General features: G+C 38.1%; 1 protein-coding gene across 2 annotated transcripts in view; it reads left to right on the forward strand.

Moving 5' to 3' along the window:
• LOC134651920 (regulating synaptic membrane exocytosis protein 1) overlaps positions 1-14,415 on the forward strand; it is a 72,545-nt gene that overhangs the window by 39,673 nt on the left and 18,457 nt on the right. For both annotated transcript variants that reach the window (XM_063507033.1, XM_063507032.1), the window contains exons 3-6: positions 798-900; positions 8,235-8,388; positions 8,874-9,107; positions 11,378-11,556. In XM_063507033.1, coding sequence (XP_063363103.1) covers positions 798-900; positions 8,235-8,388; positions 8,874-9,107; positions 11,378-11,556 — 670 coding nt within the window. The remainder of the gene's footprint in view (positions 1-797; positions 901-8,234; positions 8,389-8,873; positions 9,108-11,377; positions 11,557-14,415) is intronic.

Consider the following 14,415-nt stretch of genomic DNA (forward strand, 5'->3'; position numbering starts at 1 on the left):
ATTGTATTTACGTCACATGAGCCGCTTAACTTAAAACTCGTGTAAATCCATCTGTCAGATTATGAAATTTTGGTACTAAGAAAGCCACAATAATGAAATAGTCAAAAAGATTACACAACTAGAACAAAAAGTCCAATAAAACCCTCAAAATTTAATCAGAAACGAGAGGAATGTAATGAAGTCAGAATGTATTGAATAAATTAGGCTAATTGCCTTTTTATTTCAGAATTTTAATATTGAGTTCCGCAAAGCATCTCGTGGCTGTCTTATTAATTTATTCGGCAACCGACAAGGTTTTGCAATTTTCTATTCAATTCGGCTTTCGTAGTAAATTAGGTATTGTAATTTAAGTCAATTTGCGGTTTTAACGGCCGCGGCACTTAATTGTATTTAACTAGGTGTTGTTTTGGCAAATTATAGGCTTACGAGATCATTGTAAGGAAAGAGTAACTGCAGCAAATTAGTTGTTTTCGCCATTAGTTGGATTTAGATCACTCAAGAGCTAATACGAGTATGTGCTGAATATAATATACTGGGTTGGAACACTCTTCTCGCTTAGCAACTTCCACTGCTGCCTGTACCTAATGTGAATTTTATTTATTTATAGCCTAAGTATTTGTGTTTTAATATGGTATGGGCTATATGCATAGCATGGGCCTAGTTGCCTAATTTAAAATATTATATGTATATAGGTATGTTTTGAATTATTATTACTATTATTTTTAATTTATTTAGAATTATCCTCTGATCTTACTATATCTTTCATCTGTCTTCAATGATTTTTGTTCATGTTGCAGTTACAACAAAACTGGGCCCGCGGCAGGTCGAACCCGTGGCGGAGCCGGCGCCCGCGCCGCCGCCCGCGCAACCACCACCTGCGCCCGCGTCTAAAACTGAACGGTACACTACAATTCCATTTATATTCAATCTCTATGAAAGGTGGTCGCGTACCATAAACAGTTAAACATCCAGCAAGATATTTCATTTCTGAACAGCTACCAGCCAGGAACTGATGCAAGTAAGTACCTATAGCGAACTCTTGGTACAGAGGGTAGCTCTGGGAACACCACTGAATTAGAACAAACAACCACAGTTGCTAATTGGTTCATATATCTGTTTATACTATATCCACATCCCCACACTTTCTTGAACAATCACTAAGTGTACGCAGAGACTAGAGACCCTTTCAAATAGTAAATACAAATGACAATCTGAATTATGTTGGACGAATCAAAACCATTAGGAGTATAAAGAACATTAGAGGTCATATATTATAAGTACTTATCACACACGGATTTTATAAAATATTTCAATATGCTCTTAAATAAATATTTAATAACTGCGTGGTTAACTTTTTTAAGATAGCTCGTGACATGATGGTGGCATTCAGATGGGTTTTTAAATGTGTGATGTCTTAGAACCATGAACACAAGAATGCAGAATATATACCCAGGGCCGGATTAACCCTAAGGCAGAGTAGGCAACTGCCTATGGGCCCCGCCTCGGCTAGGGGGCCCCGCCTCTGCTAGGGGGCCCCGGCGGCCCAGCGCGCGCCAAAAAAAAATGTGTTTCATATGGCCAAAATTCATAAATATTTTTTTATGGTACCTACTTATAACCTAATGTCCAATATCAGTTTCTCAGACACACAATCATCAAATGATTATGTAAATTATGTTATTTTATCGCTTTTAAAGTCTGTAAATCGAGCTCGAATTTCAGGCTCCCGAGGGCCTAAAACCTCATTAATGAAACTTCGGCCCTCCGAGTAACTCTTGTATGACACATATATTATTGTCGAGTAACATTTGACGATTGGTTCGTATCAGAGCGCTGCTTTCTTACAGCTCGACCTTCGGCGTCGCTTATTAACAAATATAAACATTGATTTCATAAGCTTGGCCTTTTGCTTCGCATGAAAGCTCACCTCGCTAGTTATAGGTAAGTACGCTTCGGGCTTGTTAAGTAATGTGGAGATTGCTGAGCTCGACCTTCAGCCTCACTTTTTACCTCAATTTTTGGTTCGTCTACCAAATGTCTTCTTCAGCTTAGCCTTTGGCCTCGCTGCGCCAAGCTTGGCCTGCGGTCTCGCTTTTTAATACAATGGACATTGGTTGGCATCTGTGATCTAGCTGAGCTTACCCTGAAGCACGGCTTTGACCTCGCATGAAAGCTCGCCTCACTGGGTGACTTCGGATTTTTAGGCTTTTTAGGGTTCCGTAGCCAAATGGCAAAAAACGGAACCCTTAGAGATTCGTCATGTCTGTCTGTCTGTCTGTCCGTCTGTCCGTCTGTCTGTCCGTCCGACATACCGATACGACATTCAAAAAACGGAACCCTTATAGATTCGTCATGTCTGACTGTCTGTCTGTCCGTCTGTCCGTCTGTCTGTCCGTCCGTATGTCACAGCCACTTTTCTCCGAAACTATAAGAACTATACTGTTGAAACTTGGTAAGTAGATGTATTCTGCGAACCGCATTAAGATTTTCACACAAAAATAGAAAAAAAAAAATTTTTTGGGGTTCCCCATACTTCGAACTGAAACTCAAAAATGTTTTTTTCATCAAACCCATACGTGTGGGGTATCTATGGATAGGTCTACAAAAATGATATTGAGGTTTCTAATATCATTTTTTTCTAAACTGAATAGTTTGCGCGAGAGACACTTCCAAAGTGGTAAAATGTGTGTCCCCCCCCCCCCCCTGTAACTTCTAAAATAAGAGAATGATAAAACTAAAAAAAATATATGATGTATATTACCATGTAAACTTCCACCGAAAATTGGTTTGAACGAGATCTAGTAAGTAGTTTTTTTTTATACGTCATAAATCGCCTAAATACGGAACCCTTCATGGGCGAGTCCGACTCGCACTTGGCCGCTTTTTTAACACGCTTTCACAATTTTTTCACAAAAAATTTCGCGCTCGCTGCGCTCGCGATTTTTATTGCTTTTCCGATTTACCCTAAACTTACATGCTAGTTTGACTGGTTAAGGTGACGGTAGAGGTGGGTAAATTTTCAGATTCTGTCAATTTACCCCATTTCACACACAAGCGCACTTCACGCACACTACCTCACTTTACTGGGACAGGTCACTGACCCATCAAGTTTTTTTTTAAGATAGCGTTTTGAGTTTAGTGGCCTCCTTTTAGGAAAAACGTTCCATTGAAAGAAGAAAGAGAAACAATACATTTAATCTTGCTTTCCTTGTCTGTTCATGTCACACGTGACGTATTTAAATTCTAATAATTCATTTGGTTGTTGACAATTTTCTACATTATGGCTTTGTCGAGATACGCGTTTTCTAAAGTTAAACCGAATAAAACCGATGTCATTAAGTCAGATGTAAAATTTTATTTTCTACTCTATACGACTTTTCATAAGGCTCAAAATCAATTAAATGAGAATTTAAATAAATAAAGTTCCGGCAGGGTGCAAAATTTAATTAAGGCGGACAAAATAAAATTTGAAAATATATGGAAACAGTGTTGGCTAATGTACCCCTAATATCTTTACCGATTTACTTTTATGTGGTATATTCGCCTTTTGTTTCACTATTAAATTAATACAATTAAAATAAAAAATATTATACCGGTATTCCACCGGTATTATTTCAGTGCTGAAGCGATTATCTTCGATCGTAGCCTTGATAATGTAGGTGTTGATAGTTACTTACGGCGGTAGGAGCGGCAATGAACCCCGTGCAGAGTAGAACGTGAGGTGCGTTGGGATAAGTGCATATATCTACTTATAATTCTTTGGCTGGTTGGTAACCCTCTATATTTTATTTTTTGTTTTACTGTTATTAGGTTAAGGGAGTTTTAGGGAGTGAAAAAAAAATGATTTTCGTTTTATGCGCTCGCGTGATTGCCGATGGATTATAATTAGACAAAAGAACTTGTTTTCCACGCATCGAATGTAGATCCCTATGACACTTCCTCCAAGTCTTCTCCAATAATGTTTATACCGTATTTTAATTACCTACCTTAAATGTTACATTTCTAAATATTTTTTTTGTGCTATACATACTTCAAAAAAATCGCTGGAGGCCTAGCGGTAAGAGCGCGCGAATTGCAATTCCGGCTCGTACCAATGAGTTTTTCGGAACTTATGTACGAAATATCATTTGATATTTACCAGTCGCTTTTCGGTGAAGGAAAACATCGTGAGAAAACCGGACTAATCCCAATAAGAGCCTAGTTTACCCCCTATGGGTTGGAAGGTCAGATGGCAGTCGCTTTCATAAAAATTAGTGCCCACGCCAATTTATGGGATTAATTGCCAAGCGGACCCCAGGCTCCCATGAGCCGTGTCAAAATCGGCCGGGACAACGCGAGGAAGATGATGATGATGTGACACATACTTCCAAAAAAATCTACAAATATTTTACGTGACAACTGCTTATAAGTAAATATTATGTAGGTACACTTATAAAGTATAAAGTAGAAAATATCTTATAGGTACATAATATAAAAACCGATCATGTACGAGTAGGATTCACTATGGGTTCCACAGTTACACATTTTTATTGCATATTTTTTGTTTAAGACCAACTCACCTATTATAGGACATAGGTCTTCCATTAATCTTTTGGCGTTGAACTATTTTTTGTATATGTATTTATGTAATACAATTCTGAGTTAGGTTATGGTACATTTTTGCTCACCTACTTATAATTATGTATTATATCTGATATGTCACATGATACCAAAAATCGCCGCAAAGTTAAAAGTTCATTTATTTACGTTACTCATCTTCGGATCACCGACTTACTACTTCCTTACTTGACATATGTGTACTAAATTTCAATTGAACTAGTCCAGTAGTTACGGTGAAAATTGGCTTTAACAAAATGGCAGACACACGAGTGATCTTATAAGGGAGATTATTTTCCTTGAGTGAATGGTATGCATTTACCCCAATGCACCTTACGTTCCACGCGGCGCGGCGTAATCTGGCCCCTATTTCACCACGGTGACAGGTACGACAAAAACATCGCTGTTATTGACGCCATAGGCATCCATGGACTACAGTTACCGCTAACACTGATTTAAACTTTCACGATTTTTACACATTATTAAATTGTACAACGGAACCGCAAAACGTTCAAGCGGATAAACAAGACCAAGTGCGAGTAGTTCGAAAAACTCGCGCGGTTAGAAGATGCTGATGTCAACTTAAGCCAGTCTTCGCCGAGACCACGGGGACAACGCCGTCCTCGAAACGTCGGAGGTAAATCTTAAAACTTAGATACGCGATTAAGTCCCGTTGTACAATTTAATAATACAGTTACCGCTTACCATCGGGCGGGCCGTATTCGTGTTTGCCACCGTCATTGTACCTATTATTAAAAAAAAACTTTATTATATCGGATAAAACAGACATTTCTCTCGCAAAAAAATCTTGTGACAATTGTCACAAGATTTTTCAAAGAATTTTCGGTAAGTCTTGACAGGAAATGAGTTCTGTGTCGCAATTTCGATACAGTTGCCGTGTTTCTTGTGACAATTGTCATTAGCTTCGCAAAATAAGATTTTTTTAGTGGCAATATAATGGAGTTTATTTATTTATTAAAATGTTGGTGGCAAACAAGCACATCGCCCGTCCGATGGTAAGCGGTTACCGTAGCCTATGGAGGCCTGTGACGTCAGCAACAGTGATGTCGACAACTGTCGCACCTGTCACCGTGGTCGTGGTGAAATAGGGGCCAGTAAGTACCTAATAATCGCAGTGGTCTTAAGTGTCACAGACCCTACTGGTGCTTAAGTCCTTTATGGCAATTTCTGCCTATTTTAAATTGTTCAAAAAAAAAGAAACCAAATAATTATATCGGACTACCGAATTTTCACGAGAATCAGTTGAGAAATGTGATATGCAAAGGAGAAGAATTCGGACATACGAAAGCATTTTTGCCCAAGTTGAAACGGAGACCTTCGCCAACGCTCGGTCAATGATGGTTTAGGTAGAGCTAGCTGCAGAGAAAAGGTACCACCCCTGCATACAATTATCTATCTGGTCGTACCTTTTCTCTGCAGCTGACTGTACATCTATAAAAATGGTTGTCCCTGCTGTAATTTTATACCGGTACCGTACTTTGTATTTCAACCGGTATAGTTTTACCTTCAAAACGAACCGGTATTGATAAATAATAACGGTACCATACCGCTTATACCGTAAAGAAAGCATGATGCAGTCTCTGCTTTGCACAATTATTGTGTGGACAAAATTCTTATAATCACCGAAACATACATACCTACGCACATAATGTCATTGAAATAAAACATTGTTATTTTATAGTAAATTTAAATAATACTCGATATATACACATAACAATAACCAGACCGCAGCGGTATTAGCCTGTAAGCTTCATCTCTTGTCTCCAAATCCGCAAAAACTAGTTAGTACTGAATGCTGGTCTTGCTGTTATTTTATTCTTGAACATTATGGCTTGTTTCTTGATTATTGAGAACAGCACGTAATCGCACACATATAGACGGAACGAACGGCAACAAAGTAGGTGTAGACACTAAGACTTTCAGGTATTAAACGAATTACGCTTCGTATTAATAGGTAAGTAATATTTAAATGAATATATAATATTCTCTAACGTAAATACAAGATTACAATTGACATCAAATGTCATTGACGTACAAGTCATATACTTTTTTTACGCAAAATTGATACCAGCATAATGAAAATCAATCCCAATCAGTAAAACGAGTCTTTAAACTTTTTTCATTTTAAGCGGGTTTTGAAGGAACAAGTTACTTAAATTCAATTGTAATCGTATTGTTTTAGGATAGTTTACTGCTGTTTTCGATCGTTACGACCTGTAAATAACAACAAATCAAATTTTAAATAAATTTATTTACCCTATTTTTTGAAATACAATTTATCTACTGGTATACATTTTCGTAAGCGTATATGATGAAATGTCTAAATAATGTCAAAAACGAGCTACGACGATGTACACGTCTGCTTCGATCCAAGGCCAGCGGCCATCTGACTCGAAGAAGAATTTTGAGTGATGTCGTCAATGTATGGAAATTGTACGAAAGTTTACATTTGGGATTGAATTTCTGTGTTGTTTTTGTGAGTAAAAATATAAGTAGATAATAATTTGCTAGTTTAGTTATCTAGCTTTCAAAATCACACAACAACTCAATTACTGTTAAAGGCAAAACTGTAATGCGTGTTGCTCAAACGGAACTCCATATTTTGATTTTTGGATACTTTTAGTGTCGATTTGTAGAGAATTACAGCAAATAAAAAATATTATGCCGTGAAGAGCCGGTACACGGCTTCTTCGTGAACAAATTTACGTATAATTTAATGCAGTTATTAAACATTTCTTGAACAAATTGATTGCACAAAGTGAGCTCTAAATCGAAAACGTCATATACCGTCCCCTATCATTTAAACACATGTCAAATATTTATATTATTAGGTTAATTTTAATTATGTGGCTCGTATGGTCGGACAATCGCTGTTCAGCCTCGCAAAATATTTAACTACTTATTGAGAAAAAAAGAGCTCTCCCCACACTGGACGCAAGGAGGAATCAGCAAAAACTAATATAAAAAACCTTTATGTCCACGCAAGAGCGAAAAAGACATCGTTCGGCATGTTCGGATCGGCTCAACCACGGCTCAACCGACACCTGAAGGTTGAAATTAAAACCGCAAACTTACTTCCCTGTACTGAACAACTGAACTTATGTATGCAGAATTAACTGTAAGGGGGCCCCGAGCATTGCACTGCCTAGGGGCCCCGACATGCTTAATCCGGCCCTGTATATACCTATACCCAGCTCTTCTCCAGGGCAATATATTTTCAATTGATCCATATTTTACAAGCTTTTCATCGAAGCAAATATATATAAATATTTTCTCCTGCATAATACGAATAAAAAAATAGTGTAGTCTAAAAGTGGATTCACCCAAGTACTCTATCGTTAGGTTACGAGCGTTCGTTGATTGTAGGGCCCTTATTCGCAAAACGCTTCGTTGTTCATATCGTCGCTCACAGCGCTACGCGACGCGTCTTGAATTCACAATGTTTTCATTTGTAACTCATGGAAAAATGGATACATACGCGTATCGCGTATATCTATCTCCCGAACATCAATAAAAAAGCTGATATTGCAGTATCTATCTAAGTATTTATCTAATTATACAAGAATATATGTCAGTTGTGTAATTAAAATTAATTTAATTGTAAATGGCGTTTGCAGGGAAGCGGGTAAGGCGCCGTCGCGGGCAGGCGCGTGCCGCGTGTGCCTGAAGGCGCTGAAGCCCGGTGAAGTGTTTCACACGTGCAACGGCTGCCAGCACCGCGTGTGTGAGGACTGCTCTTCGTACTCCAAGCCGGCGGAGAACGAGGAGGCGGTAAAATTCTATTTTTTTAAAAAGCGTTGATAGCCTAGTGGTAACAGTGTGCGATTTTCAATCCGATCCGGAGTTCGTGGTTTAACCTCTCGTGTGCCGTGACTATTTTTTTCTAATATTTTCTTCGTACGCGGACCCGCGCTCCGGCGTACGAGAGCTTAAACCCTGGCTCGTATACCAATGAGTTTTTCGGAACTTATGTACGAATCGTACAATATATAATTTGATATTTAGCCGTCGTTCTTCAGTGAGGGAAAACATCGTGAGGAAACCGGACTAATCTCGATTAAGCGATTTCTTGGGATTATCGCCAAGGAGACCCCAGGCTCCCATGAGCCGTGGCAAAAAGCCGTGACGACGCTAGAAAGATGACGATGATCTTCTTTTCTTTCTCCATTAAACAACGACATACTACTTAGATTTACTAACGCTCAAGTTCAGGAAAAACAATGCTTATTTAGTTTTAACTAGTTTTTTCATGACAGAACTCATGGCGCTGTTCCGTATGCCGGCGTAAAGCTGCTCCGCGACTACCGCCCGCAGCGCAAGACAGTACTGATTCACTCCTCGATGTGCCTGTGCTGGATTCTTTACAACGGCGTCATTCGGAAGCTCGGCTGGGCGGTGGCACCTCCAGTACCGGCCTCGCGCCGCCACGCTCGCCCGAACTGCGCCGACACTCAGACGTCTCACCCGCCTCGCTAAAAGAACTAGAAAAGGTAATGTTTGAAACAATTTTTATAACAGTTGTTGCAGTTGCACGTTCTTGCCGCAACCGCCGCGCGCGACTCCTTTCAAACCGCATTTGATATACAGAGTGCTTCCTGTAACAGGAGCAATAAATTAAACTGTAGGCTGTACTCCTCAAACTGACCAACATTTGTTCAGCAACTTTTGAAAATAACTCAGGTTTTGATTTTTATTACACTTTAAAGTTTATTCTAAGACGCAATGTATTGCAAATTTTGTTATGTTTAAAGCGTGACAAGCAACTTCAAACACACTGATGTCAGCGTACATTGAAGGCAATATTTATTTTGTATGAAAAAGAGGAAGTCTAAAGGATTCATAATTTTTAAAAGTTGCTGAACAAATGTTGGTCAGTCTGAGGAGTACAGCCTACAGTTTAATTTATTGCTCCTGTTACAGGAAGCACCCTGTATAAAGTCCCGTGACTTGTGTCAAGACATAGGTACTAGACGTGCTTATTGAATGGTAACTTTAGCTAAGAGCTTTTCACACCTTCCTGAATTTAGTACAGTCACCATCAGATATATCAGAGCGGCCAAGGGTTTCACAATACCTGAACACGCACTCTAATGCCCTGACGGTAGAGGCGTGTTGAGATATTTGTGAGCACCTTAGCCGCTCCGATATATCTGATGGTGACTGTACCTAACTGACGACAGAGACGCCGCTATACGTGAGACCCGATGGAAATCTCTTCATCTCAGTTCTACGTATTACTGCGTCCCTATGGTCAGGTAACGAAATTTAGGAAGGTGCGTAATTAATTACTCATAGATCCCGCATAGAACTTAGTAAAAAACGGTCAATAATTCCCGGGTTGTTCTCAGAGTAGAGGTAAAAAAAAGGCTAGGGATAGGCTATTGTTTAAGACCTCCCTACATTTATCCTCCTTGAAGTTATCCCTATATACTAATATAATAAATGCGTAAGTAACTCTGCATGTCTGTATTTTACCTCTTCACGCTTAATCTGCTAAGCCGATATAGAAGAAATTATAGGTATGGATATATAGATTGGGGCCCGGGAAACAAGATAGTTTTTATTAATTATCATCATCATCAGCATTCCGCGCAGACGAAGTCGCGAGCAGAAGCTTGTCAAATATTAATGTTTCAGGATAAATCTGCTTAGTTATAAGTATGTCACTCCCGTCCAAAAAGATTTATATTTTCCCCTAAAACATCACGTAACATGCGGTAAACTTAATAAACTCCACATATTGTACAAATTGCCTGAATGCGTCATAATTTCCCCTGTTTGTATGGAACATTTGTGCCATTTGAGTGAATTTACCCAGAAGCCGACATTTCATGCCGGCATGTTTGAAAACTGTTGGATGTAAGTAATTATTTTTATTTTATGACCAGGATTTCTCCTCAATTCATATAAAAATAACAAATTAAAGTGACAATTATTTAGTTAAAACTATTCTGATTTTGATTATAAATCATCCGAACCATTTAGTGTCGTGACTAATGTAATGTACTTAATGTCACCTTAAAAGCATTGACGGGGCTTACGGGCACTTAGATGGTGCGTGTTCAGCGGTGTCACTCACGAGTTCGAGCCAATCGTGCTGTCTAACGCAACTAGTTGCGACCAATCGCGCGCGTGATGCGAACTCATCAACCAATCGCGTTGTAGCGTTAAACTGCACGTTTGGTTCGAATGCGTGTGCGTGACACCGCTATACCTATAGCTACCGCTATAGCTAGCCCCATTCTTATTGCCCGTAAGGCCCGTCCTTAGATAAATATATGTCAATGTTTAAAAGTATAAATAGGAAATTCCAAGCAATAACAGTTTGCTCAATAGCTTTACAGGCTGCGACCAAGATAACGGGTTGACACGTCCTACAAAATAGTTAGGTGGGTATTGTGCGTGAACTTTCCCTTACAACACTTGACTGTTGTCGTGATAAAATGTGTCCACGAAACTATTTTGTGTCCACGAAAGGGGAAAGATAAAATGCCACAGCGTCAAAGTGAAATCTTTCTTGAGGTGACATTCCCTGATCTCCGTGATCATGTACCTTCGTTTCTGTCTATTATTGTAACCCCTGTCAATCGCCTATCATACAATTCCAAACTTTCGTTTTATTTACCCTTGTAAATAAGTTTATGTCGGAAGGTATGCGTATATCGAATATGAAAGGCGATGTTTATAATTTTTTATTGTTACGTTCATTTCATACGATATTTTCGTGTACCTATGAGTAACCACGCTGCCGTTGCGGCAGTTAAAGGGTGGCGGCACGGCGACGCCAGCGAACGAGTCGCGGCGGCCTAGCACGGTGACGCCGGCGCGGCGGCGGTCGATGCGCGTGCCCGCCGCGCGCCAGCGCAGCGTCGACGACGACAAGCAAGACTCTCCTGCGCACTCGCCCGCGCTCGTCGCGCCACCACCGATGTCTAGGAGGTAACTAACACTGTAACGACGGGTAAATTCTATATCTGGTTTAATTTATTGCCCGTATTTGACTTACACACTGTATAATACTCGCTATGATCTCCATTGTGTTTAACAAATCTCAGAATTAATGAAAACTGGTCTACATGTGTGTTATCGGGGGTTAAATCTATACGTACTGAAGGAAAAGCACTTACTTAGCCCTTAAAAGCCCTTCGATCCTATCACTGGCGAATATTACCGACCGAATGGAATGTCGTATATTCTGGTACTCATAGGTATAATACTAGAGTCTGTGCGGAAAGAGAAGAGTCGTGTAATGTATTGGGCCCCATACATTCCACGACTCTCCTCTTTCCGCACAGACTCTACATGTGAATTTGAATTTGTAATTTTTAATTGGATTATGATTATTATTTTGACTGTATTTAATTTAAAATTAAGTTGTACTTATTGTATTTTATTTTGTTTTTTGTTTGTTGTGTAGGTACCCATAATTAGTTTTTAACTTCGATCAACACAGGCTTCCGAAGGTTTTTAATAGTGTTGAGTCGCTCACTCGTGAGGCACCTCATTTGTACCACTCATTTTGTTAATTTGTCGCAATACTTCGTACCGCAAAAATGTCTTACTTCACTCCTCTATTCATTTTACTTGATTCTAAAATTATCTTTCTCCTAAAAGTTCTATTCTTAACCTCCAGAATTGCACTCCAATTAAATGTTACTATTTATTTATTTATTAAGGAAGTGATGAATACATAAATATGTATATACATTAAATATTTTTGTCGCCGTTGGAATTAATGGAATAGTCGACGCTGAAAATATGCTAGTACCTCACCTCATTTGAAGTAAGACATTGTAACACCTCATTTTAGTAAATGAGGTACTCATACAAACTCATTTTAAATTGATGTCCTACCCATCACTAGTTTTTAACCTGAAATAAACGATTTGAAATTTTGTAATTGGCGTCATCTTACATTACTAAAGTGCATCAATGTCTATGTAAATTATATATCGATTAGTCTATACCTATTATTCGTGTATTCTTATATTACCTACTTAGTTCGTCCACATATATTAGGTTTAGGTTTAAGATTATTTATTCTCACTAAGAATTTTACAATTCACTTACATGAGAACTTAAGACTACACATACAACTAGAGATGGGTAGGGGTGAGTAATTACTGAGTATTTACTCGGTATTTACTCAAAGCACCCGATAAATACCCGTATTTACTCATTTAGGTGGGTAAAAACGATTGCTTATAAAATATTCAAAAAGTGAGATTTAAGAACAAAATTGTCTTTTATTGAAGAATGCTAACGTGTGTTAACAATATCTATAAAATAAAAAGCATATAGGACGCTTATTTTAGGAAAAAAAGGTAGGTAATTATCAGTGAGAGGCAAATTGTGATAATGCATAGTTTGCCATTTTGTTTTAAATAAGGATATATTGACTTTAAAAATATGGTAATTAAATTCTATCGATGTTCTAGATAATTGCATGTCGCGTAAAAGTGCATGTTTACGCGGCACTTACGACCTTTTATTAAGGGTTTTTTTTAAAGAAAACTCAACAATGGCTCAACCGATGATGTTCAAAATATAGTTTTTTGTACTCTATTATACCTACGGCTAATCCCCCGATATGTTTTTATATTTTTCTGAACTTTGGGTCAAAAGTTGTAGAGAGATAAACATTATTTTGGCCTTTCGAAACGGTTTTTTTCCAAAAATATTCAATTTATCCAAAAAAGTTCTTAGAAACATTCCAGTTATTTTTAAAGACCCATTTAATGATGTGCAACACGTTGGTGGTTTCTGAATTTTTTTTTGTGACAATTAGTTACATGTATGGAGTGCCCCTCTTAAAAATACACTTCTTACAATTTTGAGTACATAATCCAGTAGCGGCTTACAAAATACACCTATATTTCAAATTTATATGCCCCTTTCAGCACTCTAAATAGTTTATACCCACCAATTTGGGTATAAACGAGTAAATACGGGTATATTGAGTAAATACTGAGTATTTACTCGATATTTATCCGTGAGTATTTACTCACTACCCATCTCTACATACAATGCAATACATTTATTTTGCATACACAAATACATATATGTATTATCATAATATTAACATGATTCCATACCGTTAGACATGTTTGCAACGGCGGGGGAACCCACGCGTCACCGGAGTAGACATAATCGTGTTAATGGCGTGGAAAGGTACGAATGCAATTTCCGTTTCCAGTGCCGAGACTCCATCAATAATATTAACCAATAGGTGCCGCCAGGTTCCAAATGCAAACATAATTTGTACGATATCATATTCCCTTTAGGTATATTGTGTCATTTGTGTCACGTAAAGTTAATTACGCGGAGTTGTATAAACATATCAGTATCTACTATCTAGAATATATTAGCATATTTATTATAGTAGTGAATCTATATTGAATGCATACTTAGGGTCGTGGGTAATACAGTTACATTATTATTGGTAATGTTTGTTAATGTATGTATGAATTTTTGAAATGAAGTATGAACTGAGAAATCGTGAGTACCTAATATTTAACCTAGGTACTTAATAGTAGGTGTTTACGAAATGAATAGATTCGAAACGGCTTTTACTGTTTACTGACATAATACTATTATTTACAAAGCTATTTCTTGTGTGCCCTCGCTAAAGATATTTAGTAAGTATAGGTAATGTACATATACTTATTCGATTTAACTTATACTAAATTACCCGGGTATTGACTGTTGTAGTTATATAATCTTTAATAGAAAAAAACCGACTTCTATAACTACTAGCCTGGACCCACTTAACGGCGCTTATACTTTATTTGGTAATAT

The sequence above is a fragment of the Cydia amplana genome, chromosome 11, assembly GCF_948474715.1.
Source record: "Cydia amplana chromosome 11, ilCydAmpl1.1, whole genome shotgun sequence".
Classification (NCBI taxonomy): Eukaryota; Metazoa; Arthropoda; class Insecta; order Lepidoptera; family Tortricidae; genus Cydia; species Cydia amplana.